This window comes from Ctenopharyngodon idella, chromosome 12 (assembly GCF_019924925.1).
Source record: "Ctenopharyngodon idella isolate HZGC_01 chromosome 12, HZGC01, whole genome shotgun sequence".
NCBI lineage: Eukaryota > Metazoa > Chordata > Actinopteri > Cypriniformes > Xenocyprididae > Ctenopharyngodon > Ctenopharyngodon idella.
Window position 1 is genome coordinate 7250473 of NC_067231.1, and position 19758 is coordinate 7270230.

Sequence of the window (19758 nt, forward strand, 5' to 3'; positions counted from 1 at the left end):
GAAAAAGACTGCAGCTGGAGTCAGTGCTTCAAGAACCACTACGCACAGACGTATGCAAGACATGGGTTTTCATGCTTCCTGCTGCTGAGCTACCAGTACCTGGTTTAAGGACCATGGCATGGTATCCCTGTTCTTAATTGGCCAGCAAACTCGCTTGACCTTAACCCCATAGAAAATCTATGGGGTATTGTGAAGAGGAAGATGCGATATGCCAGACCCAACAATGCAGAAGAGCTGAAGGCCACTATCAGAGCAACCTGGGCTCTTATAACACCTGAGCAGTGCCACAGACTGATCGACTCCATGCCACGCCGCATTGCTGCAGTAATTCAGGCAAAAGGAGCCCCAACTAAGTATTGAGTGCTGTACATGCTCATACTTTTCATGTTCATACTTTTCAGTTGGCCAAGATTTCTAAAAATCCTTTCTTTGTATTGGTCTTAAGTAATATTCTAATTTTCTGAGATACTGAATTTGGGACTTTCCTTAGTTGTCAGTTATAATCATCAAAATTAAAAGAAATAAACATTTGAAATATATCAGTCTGTGTGTAATGAATGAATATAATATACAAGTTTCACTTTTTGAATGGAATTAGTGAAATAAATCAACTTTTTGAAGATATTCTAATTATATGACCAGCACCTGTATGTTCATAGGAGATGACTGGAGTGTTTTAATACCAAATACATACTTGGCGCATTAAGCATGGCAGGTGAAACAAAATGGTATTGGGGACGCATGTCTGCAGCAGGTGTTGGAAGGATCTACAAATTGCTGGCACTGAAAATGGAACAATACTTTGGAATCCTGCTGAAGACAATGTAGCCAAGTATGGAGGATCTGTTTGGAGAGCAAATGTGTATTTTCCAATATGATAATGATCCCAAACGCACTGCGAATGCAACAAAGTTGTGTGCAATAAGTGATCATGCTGAGCATTTTGAAGTCTTCAAGTGGTCTCCTCAGTCTCCTGATCTTAAAGCCACTGAAAACCTTTGGGAAATTATAAACCTGCATTGAAGTCATGCAGGTCTTCCAATGAAGCTCAATATTGGGAAGAACTTAAGGAGGATTAGAAAGAAGTTAAGCACTACACATGTGCAAAGTTTAGTGAGTCAATGCCCAGGAGAATGGCTGCTGTAATCAAAAACAAGGGAGAACCAACTAAATATTAATAACTCATTAGGTTGTAGTCAGTGTATGCTTGATTTCCTGTGAGCTTTTTGTTTTTCTATGCACTTTTTGCATAATACTATAAAACCCATATTCCATGATATGCTGCCTTTCATGCCAAATAATTTTGTCATTTTAATAACTTATCCAAGTTTAGTGTATTCTTCTGCCCAGTATATCATACTCCTCATATATTGATTGTTTAATTGAACATGAAGGGTCATTAGAAGCAAATATTGTGCCTCCAGACATCACTTTTGGCCACTACTGCAACACAAGTCCAAATGTGGTCTAGACTGACTTCATGATATGCTTGAGGAAAAAGTAGGTCTTGATAACAAGATGATATGATAAAAGTTCAAATACTGACAACCCTTTAAAGTGTAAAAAAGCAGCTCATTAACACACATCTTGTTCTTGTTACTAGAATGTGTTGGTACACAGACATGAACTCAGCGCCATCAGAAAACATATTAAGAAATGATGATGTCCTTCCAGCCTCATACTAAAGGATCCTGAAGCAGAATCTGAAAGAAGAGAGAAAATATCTCTTTAGATATCTTTGACAACGTCAAAGCAGTTACACAGCACAGAAAATACAACTGAAACTGTAACCAGAGAGAAAAGCTTATTGTAGTGAAGGACGACAAATGTTCTCAGACACACTTGGATCCAATTTAGCGCATAAAGAGTGGAAACAGAACCTGAGATGTCTTCTGGTTTTTGTCACAGGTTTTGTTTTGTTTTGTTGTAATAACACTAGTGACAGTTTTGTACATAATGGTTACAGATTTTGCATAGCTACATAAGAAAGCACAACAGGATCAGAGGGCCCTCTGGGTAAAAGACTCTTTTGATTTTATTCTCTACCAAAACACTAAATAGCAACAAATATCACCACAAATCTGATTTTAACTTATTTAATGTTCTGACAAGTAAAATTGACTTAGGGTACGTTTACACGACAACGATGTACTAAAAATGGAGACGTTTTTTCTTTGTACAGATGACAACGTTATCAACTATCCTTGTTTGCACAAATGACTAAAAACATTGTATTACACATGCCAGACAAGTAGTTGGCATGCGCACTCGAGCCAAACACGCATGACTGTCCACCTTATTTTTACAGTTTACTGCACTTTGATATTCTTCTCGTTATTTCCCTATAGCGGCTAATAAATCAGAAGTCTCACACATTCACAGAAAACACGTCGAAAAATAAGGTGGATAGACTAAACACGTAATACACATGTGCATGACGTCACCGTTTTCACAGATTCGTGTTTCTGCAGTTTACACGGAGATGACAACGGTATCGTTTTCAAATACTTTCATTTTGAAAAGTTTCGTTTTCAAAAGTTTGCATTTTCAGGCCACCAAAAACGTCATTGTTGAGTAAATGAACGGCCAAAAAGTTTTTTGTTTTTAGTTGATAACAGTGTCGTGTAAACAGTCCCTTAATTTTACTGTAGATATTGTAATAAAAGTGTCAAATATGAATTTTGGGTAGCACTTTATTTTAAGGGCCCATAATAAAGTGAAGTGACGTGATGTGTGGCCAAGTATGGCGTCCTGGAATTTGTGCTTTGCGTTTCACCCACACACAGCAGTGAGTAGTGAACACATACACAGAGGGCACTGGGCAGCCATTTTTGCTGCAGCACCCGGGAGTAAATTGGGGGTTAGGTAGCAATTGGGAGTTAGGTTGTGGGTAATGAGAGTGGAAGAGAGAGCTGTTCATTTACTCCCCACACCATTTCCTGCCAGTACCTTTGGGTTACAAGTCTGACTCTCTAACCATTAGGCCACAACTGCCCCAAATGTAGTAATTATGTAGTTAAGTATTAACACACTGGTAGTTAATGATTAACAGAACATATAGTAAAGGCATATTAGCCATGATGCAGTAATTAAGTTTTAACAAACCAGTAATTATTAATTAATTAATTAATTAATTAATTAATAATTAAAGGGATAGTTCACCCTAAAATGAAAATTAAGTCATCATTGGTGTTGTTCTAATGCTGTATGCCCTTCTTTCATTAAATTTTAGTATGTTTTTTTTTTTTTTTTTTTTTTTTACCAAACCCTATTGTATACCATCAGAACACTTGGAATATATGACACATGTTGCATGGGACCATTCTGTGATATTTTTGCGTCTTTTTTTAAAAGCTTGTCACTGGTCCCTATTCACTTCCATTATATGGACAAGTGCGAGTGGGACATTTAAAAAAAAAAAAATCCTTTTGTGGTCCAAAACAGAAAGAAAGGGAATACGGCATTAGAACAACATGATTAGAACCAAAATGATTACTTAATTTTCATTTTATGGTGAACTATTCCTTTAACTGAACATATATTAAGGGAATATTATTTACAACACTGTAAAACATTTTCAGCTGTTAAACTTAGTAAAGAAAGTTCACTTGCTGTCTTAAAAATGTGAGTTAACTCAACTAAACATAAGTTAACTCAACTTGAAGATAATCTTTGTTTCAACTCACAAATAGACAAGACAATGCATTATTTTAAGTTTAAATTTTAACTTAAAGTAATGCGTTGTCTTGACTATTTTTGAGTTGAAACAAAGCTTATTTTCAAGTTGATTATCACATTTTTAAGGCGGCAGATGAACTTACATTTCTAAGTTTAACCAGCTGAAAATGTTTTACAGTGAACTTATCAAACATTTGAAGGATAAATAAGCAGAAATAAGCCAATAATTACTGGTTAACTGAATGTACAGTAGATGCATTAAGGTTACACTTTATTTATAGTCCACTTTAGACATTCTACTAACTATAAGTAACTTTGGCACTACATGTCACCTAACTCTAAGAGTACTGGTAGAGTATTAGTAGACTGTTAGGTTATGTTAGGTTTAGGGTTAGCAGAATAAGTTGATATGCACTTGTAAAGTTAGTTATTGTCAGTAGAATGTCTGTTGGGGGTCCACCAAATAAAGTGTTAGCAAGATATTAAGCAGACAGTCTACTAATACTCTAATGAGAGTTAGTTGACATGGAGTTACTGATAGCAGAATGTCTAAAGTGGACTATCGAAAATGTCACCCCTTTTAGCCATTATTTACAACTTATTTACAACTTTTTCCTTACCATCTTTTAAGTAAACTGAACAATATGAATCATTGTTTAATTAGTGTTAGTTTTACAGTTTTCAGTAATAAATTGCTAAAATTGTTTAATAAATACAATTGACCCCCTGTTCTAAAGTGAAAATCATATCCACATTAATTATTGATTTGTATGACACTTAATGAGTGATGTTATTCACCAGAATAAGCCAGTAATTATGGCTAAGTTCCCAGTAATACAGTAATTTGTGGTGTGTTCATGCTTGCATAAATAATGCCTAATATTCCTTTATGTTCAGTTAATCATTAACTACTGGTGTGTTAATGCTTTACTACCGCATGATTATGGACCCTTAAAATAAAGTGTTACCAAATTTTGATCCATTATTGCACAGGTAACTTGCATAAAAATATTATTCTCCAGGTTTTCCTTTTTAATTTTAATAATGACATCTATTTTATATAAGAAAACTGAATCAAACAATTTTTACTGCAACATTGTTTTCATAATGCATGAAAAAAGGGTTAAGAGGAGTTATTCTGCACCAGAATGAATTCCCCTGAAGGTGGCATGGAAATGACCATTACATGACAATTTCTTGCTCTGAGTGGGTTCTTGAATTTGTTCCCCATGTTTTCTCAGAAGATTTGTGGTGCCTTGTTATACTCCCTCCATAAGAGTTATCCTCCTTGGGATAAGAATGTGGTATATTTCCTTTCCCATTTCCTTTGTTGTGTTTGGATAGGTCTGCTATTCTGTGAAAATGTGCTGCATTATGGTGTGTAGTCTGGATGTCGTTACTTCAGTAGTTGTTTCCGAGTGCTCTGTAAGATTTGTTGACCCTGTTGGCTCTTGCAGTGGTTCCCAGACATAGACTGTCAGGGCTGAGCCCATGTATCTCCATTTGTGGTTGATTTGATATTCCACACAACATTAACCAAAACCATAACTCACATTTAAGAATATGTGCATGCCTATGTATTATATAACAAAATATCAAACATTTATTTTTTTTAAAGATAGCATATTATTTCCACAGTGTCTGAAATAATATCTGCACTTATGCGCATGTAAATGTTGAATACTATATATAGTTGTGCTATATGTGCATGTGTGTATATGTGTATGTGTAAACATGTACAGATGAAGTGGAAATAAATTGAATTGAATTAAATTGAATTGAATATATGTTTCTCAAGTAAATCATTTCAATAATAATTTAATAAATTAGTTAAAAAAAATTAATTAGTTTGATAAAACAATACATGCAGAGATTTACATAATACCAGGGGTGTCCAAAGTCAGTCGGGTCACTGTTCAGCTTCAACTTGCCTCAAAACACCTGGAAGTTTCTAGTATGCCTAGTCAGATCATTTATTAGCTGGTGGTGAGTTTAATTAGGGTTAGAGCTAAACTTTGCAGGACAATGGCCTTCCAGGAGCAGGATTGGACACTCCTGCAATGAAGACAGAAAGTAATATGAGTTGCTATTTGTCAAGGTTGCTGGAACATGTACAGCTGATGTGATGAACTTCACCTGTGGTACTGTAACTCTGCTAGGACACCTGTGTGAACCATTAAAATCACATTGATTAAATGTCATTTGCAAAAATGGTTCTGAGAAAAGATCTAGTGTTATTTGTTGGCACCTATTCTGATATATATATAAATGTAATTGCATTTTAAATATATATATATATATATATATAATATTTAAAATGCAATTACATTTAGCCTAGACATTTTAAAGTCTGACTATGTCTGACTATAAGCTTTTGATAAAAACAACAAAATGTTATTGATATACGAGTGCAAAATTCAATCTTTCATTTACTTTACCAAAATATCTTTTTGATTAACCTATAAACCAATTTTAAATATTTATATTTTAGAGCTGTCGGGACGGATTTCGCGGGAAATACATATAGGCTACATACATTATTCTGTTGTTATTAAAAGTCCGTCATCACAACGAAAAAAAAAAAAAACATAATTCAAATAAGTAAACATCCGGGGAATTCACTAATAATTGCGTGGATTATTTCGTATTTGCATGCACATGAGTAATTCTTAAGAAAAATTTAAACCGTCTGTATGCTCATGAATTTGTTCTTGTGTTAGTGAATCTAAGGCCAGGGCTAGTTGCTCAAAAAGTTTAATCTGGATCAGAATGATCTGGATTTGGAAATCCCATGTTTTGCTATCCAGGATCAGGTAATCCATCTTACTTTTGTGCTGGTTTTTCAAAGCAAGATTGATCCAGATAGACCAACACACTTTTTCAGATGACCAAATCTGGATTACTAGTGCTCTACGGAGCCCCTAAAGGGACATGGTGATAGAAGGAATATGAGATGGAAAAAAACAAACAAAAAAACATTTAAATTCTTTTGCGTTCTCTCAGAAAAGTTCTGTGTAGCGTTCACCTGAGAAACTTTGTGTTCGCTCACAAAGAACATTTGACAGGTTCATCTCTTATGATTGTGCCGATGTAGTTTACAAACAATGATTAAAAAACACTTTGAATTAAATAATATTTTTGTTTGATATTTACAGCTGTTTGGAGATTATTTAAGACTATTTAAGATTAAATTAAATTGTATTATTTTTAAATGTATAATAATATAATATAATATAATATAATATAATATAATATAATATAATATAATATTTTTGGTGAGTCATGATTTGTTCGTGAAAACTGTCGTACGCAGATTTCACGCACAAATTTGTGCGTACGCATGTTGCAGTTTTATTTTTTAACCGCTAGAGGGCCTAGTGTACCTAAAACAGGAATCTACCTGAACTCTGGCAGATCTAGTGTGAGCGCGAGACCTCTAGCGGAGAATTTTAGTTCTTCAGCTTTTAGTTCTTCAGCCCTGTGTATGTGTGTGTGTGTCTGTGAACTCACGCGCCTCCCGCCGCAGAGAGGAAGATGTTTCTTGTTACTTTGTTACAGTTTAATGTTTCATGAAAGCCTAATGCGTCGTAAACTGTAAGTTCACATGATTTATGACCCTCTTAAGATGCTGCTGCAATTATCTATCTTATACTGAGCGCATTGTTTACCCCACAAAAGCCACACTCTTACCAGATTATCATAAAAAGTGTTGAATTAATTTAAATAATATTTTGATTTAAATATTATAGAAGTAAATAGGCCTACAGAAGTAAAGTTTTTTAAAAAAAAAAATCTCACTCCAACGCCAGACTAAATCGTGACTAGTTTCCCCACAATATTACGAATTTATTTTTAATGCACTGATTAATTGTGTCGATGGGATGTGGATGCGGATGGGAGGAGAAAACTCTGGACTTACATGTGAGAAAGAGACAGAGAGAGCGAGAGAGAGAGAGGAGGTGAATTTTTCGCTCTGTTCAAAGCTATATCAGTGGACACGCGCACTTGCACAGATTGCAGTTGCGTCTCATTTATGAAGAGACTCTAGTCTTAACCACAAACATCAGAAGAATTCATCTGGAAAAACTGCACTCAAGACCACGATTGCTCAATAATGCTGCTCGCTTATTTGTAAAACTTAAGCGGACACGTATGAGGATCAGAGCGATTTCAGGCGTTGAGTCTATGAAGGAACTATGACGCTGAATGTATTATTTCAAAGCCCATGTAAAGAGTGAATAATCTATCCGCACTACTTCATCCAGGACGCCCTTCATCCAGCATGTTCACGGTGACTGTAGTATTTCTGCTCGTGGTGAGTACACAGTCTCCAACTCCAACTTTTCTTGCTCTTTTCACACTTGGGAAAGTGGAATATCCTTGATATAGCAAACTATGGGTGAATTAAAAATAAGTCTAAAGGCGTAAAGAAATTTTAATATGATTTTTGTGCATTCTGATTGTGTAGTTTGAGTTTATTGAAATGATCTGTTTTTAAATTAATTTTCTGACTGATAATGATTGATTCTTTTATAACAAAAGGCATCTCAGTGGCAAAAAGTGTTTTAATTTACCTGAATTCACCATATATAACAGTGCACTGTAATGCTTTCATAATAACTTATATTACACTTTATAATCAGATGCATATTCACATGAATAATTAAAATAAAACATAATTCTTATCTATTCATGCATCTTTTAAGAGTTTAATGCATTACAACATGATCAGTGTCATGTTTTATAATGCATTCAAACCTTTAAATGTTTAACAATGTAGACATGTGCTGTATAATTGTTTATGAAAACATTTAATACATTATGAAGTGTATAATAAGGCATTAAGAGCATCTGTATTATATAATGCATCATACAATGAGGCTTCAAACTGTTACCTCTTTATTATACAGTATGATGAATAACTCAGATTACCTTGTTACACCCACTTTGACAGACAGCACATTGTGTTCTTGCACTTGTCTCACTAGCTGAAATGTAGTTATTTATCAGGCTAATTGTTATTTAGTTTGTGTGGGTGGGTTGAATGCGGGGTGTATGTGTGTGCTATTGAAGCAAAAGCAGTGACAATAATGACAGATAAGTCATCAAGTATACCACATAACTACGGGCACATTTGTGAGCCTAACTGCTTAATGTTAATGCTCTATGTTTGTACCAATTTCCTGTGTTGTGGTCACATGTCTTGTCTTGTTTCAAAACTGAGGCTGGAGCTACACCCATCTGAACAGCATGATGGGCGTGTGGGCAACAACTACAGTATGTTGCAGACTCGCAGGCAAGAGGATGTCAGCGCGTGTCCTTCATATTAGTGTCATTTTTCTGGTAGCTGGATTACTGTACATTTTTCAAGTATACAAACACTTATCAATGTAAAACCAAACAGTGAAATTAATTAAATGAGTTCGTTTCACTCAAATAATAATTCAAGTTCATTGTACTTATTAGAAAAAAGTTGCGTAAACTCAAAATTTGATTCTAGTAAGCTGAACTTAATATGATTGAGTTGCAGCAGATTTCTAATTCACAGCATGATTTGCTTCAGATTGTAGAAGGAAAACAAATGTTGAAATTAAGTGTTATTTTGTGTTTTTGCACAAGATTAACATAGGGAGACATAAGTTAGTGTTTAAAGTTATGTTATGTTGGGATTTACAGGCGGTTCTGCTGTTATGGCTCATTTCCACTGAGTGGTACGGTACGCAATTTTTGCCGTTTCCATTGTCAGAAGTTGTGAATGGTACCCTAATTTCCGAACCATACTACTTTTTTTGGGACCCTTCTATTGGGGTACCTAGCACAATAGTACCAATAGCTACACTCTCTCCAGAACGTTGAATGGTTGACAGAGAATCGTCACTTGCGTGTGCTACAAGGGGAATGACAACACAATACCGTTGCGACACAATGTGTATTTTTCGGCTGTTTTTCCTTGCAGCCTTCAGCCTTTGCTCAAACAAAGCTGCTGTATGTCCTCCACTGTTGTCACTTTCTTCTTCACGCGAGAATGGTGTTGATCGCTACTTTCTGGCATGCACCACGCCTATCAAGTAAGGGTACTGTTGTCGGTGGAAACGCAAGCCGGATCAGAGTTTACAGTCCCGAGTCATACTGTACTGTACTGAACTGAACCGTACTGCTCGGTGGAAACGCGGTGGAAAAGCCAGTAGTTTTGAAGGGTTACCATTGTGGTGAAGAGTAGAGCTTGTGGTTAGGTTGAGGATAGGCTCCAAAAAAGACCACATATACTGTATGATTATATACATGCAAGTATATATTGCAAGTATATACCTTTGATAGTTATAATAGCATGTTTTATTTGCTATCTAATATTTAACAAAGATCTGAATGTGATGTTTATGTAAATTAACTGTATGTAATTAACATTATGATGAGTGCGGCGATGCTGAGAACTGTGGGAGTGAAAGGAATCCGGTGATGTGATTGTTAATGAGAGATGCCAGTGCACCACACTGGCCTTGCTCCGCTTCCACGGCTCTCGGCCCCGCCCCACTTGTCACAAGACTTTTAAGTTCTATTAACTTAAAAAAAATGAGTTAATTTGCTTAAATGTTTTGAGGTAATACATTTTCTCATTTTCTCAAGTATTCTGAAATTGTTGAGTTTTACAGTGTAGGCAGTATACTATTTTTTCTGGATGTTTTTGGTACTTGCTTAGAAAAAAGGTACCAAGTACATGTAGACATGTTCCATTTTCAGAGAAAACAAATGAAAATCTCCTTGTTCACTTGGCACACTCACCAGATCTCAAGACCCACAGAGAGTGTTTTTTGTGTCAGAAACTCAACATATATTGCAAGTTGTATAGCCTATGACATGAAACATCTATTTGTTTTTCTGTTTGTCTTAGCACAGATTTAGCAGTTAATGAAGAAAATGTGAGTGGTTCTTTTCCCGTGCAAACTTTACATCTACAGTGCAAAGGTTGCTATAAAGTGGTTGCTTACTAGCCCAACTCTCTATGAGATTCTCGTCCCAAGATATGACTCAGGTCCCACCTTCAAAAATAAGTATGTGATGATTTTTTTTTTTTTTTTGCTCTAACTGGCAAAAATCAAGAAAGTTTAACCTGGTGGCGCTAGAGGTTTGAGAAACTGACCCCAAATGTGGTTTGATGACATTTTAGAGCTTGCCCTGTATCATTATGCCAATTGCCAACTTTTTATGATACAATTCTAGAGGCTTTACATGCTGAGGATGTGGAAAAATAAGAAAATTAACAGATATCATAGGTGCCTTTGCACTTGAATATTCTCCAATAGACTCAAGGCTTCTGGAAAACAGAAAATAATATAGCTTTAAAGTACAAACTAAAGCAAGCGAGAGAGAGAGAGCATGAAAGAGCTCCATTAGCTCCAGTATGCTCATTAGTTAGAGTCAGCTTTGCCAGAACAGTAGACGACTTTAAAATGTTGACAAGTGCCAACAGGCTATGAGGGTTAAGAGTTAAGTGCATTCAAGCATACAAACAGCAGCTCTCAAACATCCCGTGTGACAGAATGGGAGGGAGGAACATTCTGCAGAACTGACTAATTAAGCTGCATGATATGCAAATCACATTTTTTTGCCAATCATTGTTTGGTTATTCAGTATGTACCGTATCTGTCATGACAACTTTATAAAATGGTGTTAGTTTGGAAGGAGGTTCTCAGTATAATAAAGAAATGCTTTGGCATACTTGTCATTTGAATATAGGCTATATATTTCTGAATTATACATATAGCCCCTTTAAGATATTATAAACATCAACATCATGGTTTTCTGTGGAACTTTGAAACAATGTGTATTGTGAAAAGCACTATACAAATAAATCTGACTAAAAACCACTCAGAACACCTTAGAAATGACATAAGAGCATGCTTTGAATATGCTTGTATCGTGGTGGTGAATTTCTATTCACGTTTTCTATAGAAAATGTAAAAAAATTTGTTAAAGTTCACTGGAATTCGACAATTTCACAATTATGAAGATTTGACACCAATGATTTGACAATCACCAGCCAAATGTTGGTAAATGCATTTAATTAGAACCATTCTTAGGTGTATGAGTAATGAAAAAAAGCATGTCCAGAAATGTTAAGCTACTGATTTTTATCTGCTTAAACAAAACTGCACTAGTTACAGCAGCTTGGCCTGTCAGGTTGAATGTGACTGCAAACAGGTTCTATGACACGTGTCGTTGTTTGTGACCCTTCACACATTTCTAAAAACCTGGTAATCAATCAACCTGATAATTGCACACAAATTCTGTGCAGCCAAATCTCTAGAGTTACCCATTTGAGTCATGTGCTGCTGAAAATTTGGGGGTTGTTGAACTTTACCTGAGTTGGAATGCTCCTGTAGGGGTGTGTTTGTGTTTTTATGTGTGTGGAGGAGGTAACCCATGCCAGGGGGTAATGTGAGGGACAGGTAGAAACGAAGAGAATGTTAATTTGTGCTTTCCCAACCTCCTCTTCTTCTCACTCAACTCTGTCTCTTCTCCAGCTGACTCACAAACGCCTTGAGGGAATCATCTAATCTCTCTTTCTTTCATTCTATATCTGTCTTTCTTCTCACTCTTTTAAACGTCATTCCACACACCTGTGTTAAACGTGGTTACTCTGACGGCCAATGCACATCACACAGTCAGCCAATCAAATCTTGGCATTCATGTTAAACCCTCAGACATCAACCATTCAACAGCTGCTTCAAGTATGAGGCTTATGCTGCCTTCAAGTTATGTTGGAAATATCATATTTATGTGATGCACATATGACTGGCATGGCAATGTCAGATTTACAAGTGGGAAACTACCATTTTGAGAATAATACGAGAATAATAAAATACATAAAGCATTCCGGAATTCTGTGTACATAAAACATTTTTTACATAACCATTAATTTTTTCACAGCTAAAATAAAACACACATCATATTGTAAAAGTACAAATTTAGAGATTTCCAAGAATGACTTACAGGCATCATAAATTATTTGCTGTTTTATCTTGTGAACATAAATAAAAACCTTTAGACAGAAGACATGCTTTGAAAGACAGAATGCCCTGTTCAGCTGCCATGCTAAGGCTGTACCTGTCAATCATTCGGTTAGATAGATGTTCAAAAGAAAGGCTGTTGTCGGAGAATTGAATTAAAGGATTAGTTCACTTCAGAATTGAAATTTGCGGATAATTTACCCACCCCCATGTCATCCAAGATGTTTATGTCTTTCTTTCTTCAGTCGAAAAGAAATTAGGGTTTTTGAGGAAAACATTCCAGGATTTTTCTCCATATAGCGGACTTCAATGGCTACCAATGGGTTGAAGGTCCAAATTGCAGTTTAAATGCAGCTTCAAAGGGCTCTAAGCGATCCCAGCCAAGGAATAAGGGTCTTCTCTAGCGAAACGATCTGTAATTTTCTTAAAAAAAAAGAAAAAGAAAGATTATATACTTTTTAACCACAAATGCTCATCTTGCACTGCTCTGTGATGTGCCGCGAATTACGTAATCACGTTGGAAAGGTCACACGTGACGTAGGCGGAAGTACCGAGCGAGTATTTACAAAGCGAACGTGCAAAGACTAAGTCAAACGGCCTTTACAAAAAAAAGGTAAAACAACGATGTCGGACGGTACTTCCGCCTACGTCATGTATGACCTTTTCAACGTGAATACGTAATGCGCGGCGCATGGCAGAGCAGTGCAAGATGAGCATTTGTGGCTAAAAATTATATACATTTTTTTTTTTTTTTTTAGAAAATGGCCAATTGTTTCACTAGATAAGACACTTATTTCTCAGCTGGGATCGCTTAGAGCCCTTTGAAGCTGCACTGAAACTGCAATTTGGACCTTCAACCCATTGGTAGCTGTTGAAGTCCACTATATGGAGAAAAATCCTGGAATGTTTTCCTCAAAAACCTTAATTTCTTTTCGACTGAAGAAAGAAAGACATAAACATCTTGGATGACATGGGAGTGAGTAAATTATCAGGAAATTTCAATTCTGAAGTGAACTAATCCTTTAAGGTTAAATGTACTGTGATTATTTACTGGTAAAATGGCTGGTAAAATGCATGTATTCCCTTTTGAAACTCTCTGATTTCTCCAAAGCAATGCTGTTGATAGGCATCATCAGACATTATTAAGACTAAATAATGCAACAAGTCTTGCTCCATTGTTAGACAAATAGTATTTTTGGCTCTAAGTTTGTGTGGGAAGTTGTTGGCTTCTGGGATTGCATCCCCTGGAGATAGACACTCTAAATACATAGGAGTGGGAAAGCTCTGTCCGGTTCATGTCTGTAACTACATCTGCAGGCTTTTTCATAATGTTTCCCTAAGTATAATTTAATTGCTTTATTTCTCTCAAGTTCTATAGCAGTAATATTAGCTCTCAATGCTGAAGCTACACTAATTTCTATCAATTTGTACACAGTAGTTTTAAAGGGGACCTATTATGCAAAATTCACTTTTATAAGTTGTTTGAACACAAATGTGTGTCCACAGTGTGTGTAAACAACCAGCCTATAATGGTAAAAATCCACCCACTCCTTTTTTTATAATCCCCATAAATCATAAACAGTCTCACCAAATGCACGCTTACGTAAGAGTAGGGAAGCCCCGCCCATGACTGGAGGCGGTCTGCCCTGTTAGCATAGATACCACCCTGAGAGAGTCCGCCATTTCTGTTTACTCGCTGTAATTTCTGTTATTGGATGTACCAATGAACATAAGAGTCTCCATAGACTCTATGCATCTGAGCCACTAAGGACACTGTGGTTGAATTTCAATTTTGAAGGAAATGTGCCGAAGAAAGTCTGTAAAGTGTTGTATATTTGTGCAAATCATTTTACGCCACGTCATTTCGGCTGCGTGAGATTCTCCAGCTTTGTTGTTAAAGCTCCGCCCTCTTCTGGAAAGCAGGCCAGGAGCAGCAGCTCATTTGCATTTAAAGGGACACACACAAAAACGGCGTGTTTTTGCTCACACCCAAATAGGCATAAATTTAAATTTAAATTTGACAAGCTATAATAAATTATCTGTGGGGTATTTTGAGCTGAAACTTCACAGACACATGCTGAGGAAACCAGAGAATGCATTTATCTGATGAAATTCGCACAAAATATCGATACTAAAGTCGCATTGAGATCTTTTCTTGCATTTTGTGACGTACATCCGAGTACAATTTTTTGAAAATTTAACATATATAGATGAATCATTTATTATAAGATCTATAAGATACATTTAGAAAATAGATAGGGTGAATTTTAATTTCATGTCGACTTTAATCTTACCCTCTTTCTCTTTATAGGGGAATGTCTTGTCTACACAGGACTCGTGTCCTTCAGGGGCGTACACAGCCAGTGGAGAGTGTTGCAAACAATGCCAACCCGGGGAGGGGATGGTGAAGCCCTGCGGAGCGACACAGACAGTGTGTGACCCATGTCTTGACAGTGAGTATCCACAGAGATGTTGGCCACAGTGTTGCTAAAATGAAGCAGCTGCCTTATTTAAAATGCCATTTCCTGTGCTGAACTCTCACTTGAGGGGAGTCAGAGGGCTTTTGAGCTGTGAATGGTAATTAGTAGTTAAAGGGGAAATGCTTTTAGGAAATGAGACTTGACAAAACATTGTCTGGAGTGCTTAGAGACCAATCTGGGTGTTTTCAGCCACTCACGGTTCTGAGTGATATTAATTAAGGCAAAATCCAGTGGTACATTGCATTTGCTGCACTGGCAGGGTCACAGAACAGAGTGTTTGTACCAAGGTTTGGGAGGTTTTTTTATTTACATAGGCTGGTCCTGAGCCAAGTCCTGGTCCAGAGCCTGCCAGAATCCCACCAATTCCAAAATGATCTCCCACACGTCTGCTTGCATGACCCAGCTGAACAAGACAAGATAGGAGGAAAGAGATGAATGGAACGAGTAGCCAGAAATGTGACCAAAAATAGTCATTCTTTAGTGTGTATTTTTGTAGAGATTCCTTCTTAAATTAAAAATAAATAAATAAAAATATATTTAAATGTATATTAAAATATATTTAAAAAATATATTAAAATATATTTTACTTTAAATGTAATATTGAATAACACACTAGTTAAATTTATAATCAAATATGGTAACACTTTAATTTGGGGTCCAATTCTAGTTGCTTATTAGCATGCATATTACTAGGATATTGGCTGTTTATTAGTACTTATAAAGCACATATTTATGCCTTATTCTGTATGACCATATTCTACATCCCTTAATCCTACCCAATACCTAAACTTAACAACTACCCAACTATTAATAAGCAGTAATTAGGAGTTTATTGAGGCAAAAGTCATAGTTAATAGTGACAACTGGGACCTAATCTAAAGTGTGACCTCAAATACTTTACATGTACTTTAAGGTAAAACTTTTAATTTTACATTATTACAAAGTGAACTTTTTAAATGTGTTTACTGAAAGTGTTTATGCTGATAACATATTTTGTAAATGTTGAAAATGTATTAAATTTGAAAAAAAAAAAAAAAGCTCTCAGACATTCTGAATGTTTCTATTAAAGTGCTTTTGGAGAAATAATAGCAGACACAAATGAGACAATTGTTGACCTACATTAACACTATAGAGCTTTAAAATTTATATGGATAGCATAAGAAGATGAGAATGAGAACATTTTGAGAAATTAAGATCCCTTCTGAAACTCTAGAGACACATGATTGAGATTACTGGGGTCTTCTTTTTCGAAGAAGTTGGAGACTTTAGCAAAATCTCTATTTGCTGTCTATTTAACCTCACTGATGTCTAGGAGATGTTAAAGATATTTCATTTGTGATTTCTTTCCTATGGGATATTACAACCCGATCTCACGGCAATTTGCGTATTACGTTATGTTACGTATTTTACAAGGTGGCTAATTCGTACGAATTTGCATGTTTTTTGCTAAATCGTACTTATTATACGAGTATTATACGAGTTGCATTTGTATGAATTCATACGAAAGACCTACCCCTAACCCCACCCCTAAACCTACCCATCACTGGGGTTTAGACAAATCGTATGAATTCGTACGAGATTGCATAAATGTTTTGTTCGACATATTATCATATTGACAGATTACTGAACCTACACTTGAGTTCGGTGCATACTTTTTTTTGTTAATATTTAGTAGCCTTGGGTGAAGGTCAGGGAAAGGCATGTCCATGAAGACCCCTCGACATAAGACCCACCAACCTCCTGTCATTCACTACAACCCTGAACATTCTTCCTTCAGTAATTTCCATCTATTTGTCAGGCCTTCCCTAAGGGCCTGTGCTGGGATCTGCGATCCTCATCCATCAACTTTAACTATTACATGCTGAAAACTCCAAACGGTTCTTTTCACTGCCTCATAAGTCACCTAATGCTACTTGACAGCATTTCAGCAGTAATGTGTTGACATGTAAAAGTAGCATTTGGGATGGTGCTGGAATGAAAACAGATGTTTAAGAAATGATCATTTAAGTTAACCGGCTCATTTTAATTCCTAACACATAAGTACTGTGTAATGTGAAAGTACCAGGTGTGTTTATTCACCAATCACGTCTCCATTTGACCTTCTCAGAAAAAAAATGTTCAGTATTGAGCATCCTGCCCAGCGCAACACAGCAACAATGGACTCAACCAATGGTGTGAGTTTGGCTCGTTGCACTACATCGCAATAACAATATATTTATAGGTGTTTTTTTAAACGGTTTAGGCCCCACCCAGTTACCTTCCACTTAAAATTACTGACTGTAGCCCGCAGGGAGATTTTGAAGTTTACCTTCATCTGCCTTGTTTACTTGAAGTTGTCACTACATTCTCCCATTACTGGACTGTAGAAGAATTCATAAGACTCTTTAGCTTCAGTATTTAGCAGACTTGTGTTCTTTATTCAGTGCTTAATGCTGGTACTCTGAAACAGCCTCATAGCTTAGTTTAGTAAGATAAAGACATTTATGATTGAAGTATAGTTTGGATTCTCTTGTAAAAAGATGTGTGCTTAATTGTATTGAATGTACACTTGTAGAATTCTTAAAGTCCCCCTGCAGTCAATAATTTTATTTTTAAAACTTATCTTTGATAATCACAATGACATATTTAAACGCTTTTTTCCTGTGAAAATAATTTCTTCATGCCTAAAATAGCTTGCCCCACAGCCATCTTTAGATTTTTGAACTTCCATGTTTGTAGTAGCTCTGTATAGTTCTATGGTATTGCTGTCGAAGATGTTCAAAGCGGATGTCATCACAAATGTCAGTAGACTGGGATGATTTTAAAACCTTCATGCTGTGGATATACAAACCGGAAGACGGAACACAACGAGTGCAGCACCGAGAAGGGGCAGGGCTACAAAAGGTCTATAGAGAATGTGAAGCTGATGTCTCGGCATGTTGAGTTCTGGGTAACTGTCTTGTTTATACGCCATTTTAGGAGGATCGCGCTGCCTTTCTGCTAGTGAGTTTAAGGCAGTGTTTGATTTTCTGTCGTGATTGTGAGAAATGTCACCATTGTAGGTCATTCATGCTGTATCGAGAATTTTCATAGTAACTCACATCATCGCTCAGGAAGAAAACTGGACAATGTAATACATTTTTGTTTTCTTTTCACCTTTTCTATGTGCAAGGTGATGGTACACGAGGGAACTTTTTGATGTTGCCGGGCAGTGTTGTCGAGCAATGTTCCTTGGGCACTTTCCCATTGAGAATCAGCAACAAATTTCTATCTGGATACTTTAGATCGGTCGTGGGCAATTTTTTGAGATCCTTGAATCAGAATGCTAGCAGCCGATCACGTGGCCGGCTTGGAGATTTTGGAAAAAATTCAAACAAGATGGCGGCCTCTCAGCGGCAGGCGAGCGAAGAAAAGGAGCGTGAGCTTATATAGCGTGAGTGTGAAATATATTTTTACGCTGGTAAGTTGTAATGTGTCAACCCAAAACAGGGAATTTACCTCATTTAATGTTTAAAATACCAACAGGTGTCCAATTTAATGTACGTGGGCTGTAATTGATCTATTGAATGTTTTCAGTTAAATACTAAAAAGACGCATTCTGTTTAACGTCTGCAGTGGTGTAGGCCCTAGGGTGTATGGTATGTGAAAGTAGCTTTTGAGGCGATCAACCCAGGTTCGAATCCGCCTTGTGCCAAACTCGCTCTTCTTCCTTTTCTCATCACAAATCAGATTGGAAAGGCATTTCTATTTAATAAAAATGAAGAAAATATTTGAAAAGTTGAAATAAAATGCCTAACAAGTGTTTATAATAAAGTATTTATTGGGTTGGCAATAGATTTGCTCCTCTCTGCTAAGTTGCTGCCAACTGTCCATTGCCCTAATTAGTTGCCCTGTGTCTCACCAGCAACATTGCTCAAAAATTTGCCTCGTGTATCATCACCTTAAAGGTAGTGTTTTTACGCTCTGGAGAACGCCAGATGTTTCTGTTTACCAAGTGTTTTTGCAGCAATGAGCAATGTAGCCAATCACAGACATGTCTGCTGATGTCTTGAACGCAGTGGCCAATCGGGGGTGTTTAATTTAGTCAGAGTCCACTCACCGCTTAAAACGCTATAGTTTTTGTTCAGCGCTGAGTTCTGCACCCTCACGAATCCTCTCAATAACAAAGTGTAGACACAAAATAAATGAGAGATTCATTGTACAGTGTAGACAATTTTATTTATTATAACAGAACTTTCTGAGCTCGCAAACTGAGATGAGTGATTGTAAAGGGAGCGTTCTTTGCGCGCTTTCTAGGCTATATATAATCCGTTCAGAATTTGAATGAAAGTCGACACTTAACGGTTATTAACGGACATGCTGCTGCTGTACAAGCATACATGAATCACCCCCGCAGCGTATCTACAGTTGGAGGGTTTCTGAAAGCGATCTGCAAACTGCTACAGTAAACAATAGCCAAGAATTTGAATGTTGAGCAGCAAGCTTATTGGCTGTCAATACAGCAGGAACCATTCAACCCTATAGAGAATGATGTAATTGCAAGATTGGGTTGAGGACATGTGAGCCTGCACCATCTAGAGTTTCATGACTGAACTTTTTATTGATATGATTAG

At 36.5% G+C, this 19758-nt stretch overlaps 1 protein-coding gene across 1 annotated transcript in view; it reads left to right on the plus strand.

Moving 5' to 3' along the window:
* Positions 1 to 7626: 7626 nt before the first annotated feature.
* Positions 7627 to 19758, plus strand: part of ngfrb (nerve growth factor receptor b) — a 42362-nt gene continuing 30230 nt past the window's right edge. The window contains exons 1-2 of the mRNA XM_051915386.1: positions 7627 to 7993; positions 14998 to 15139. Coding sequence (XP_051771346.1) covers positions 7961 to 7993; positions 14998 to 15139 — 175 coding nt within the window. The 5' untranslated portion in view covers positions 7627 to 7960. The remainder of the gene's footprint in view (positions 7994 to 14997; positions 15140 to 19758) is intronic.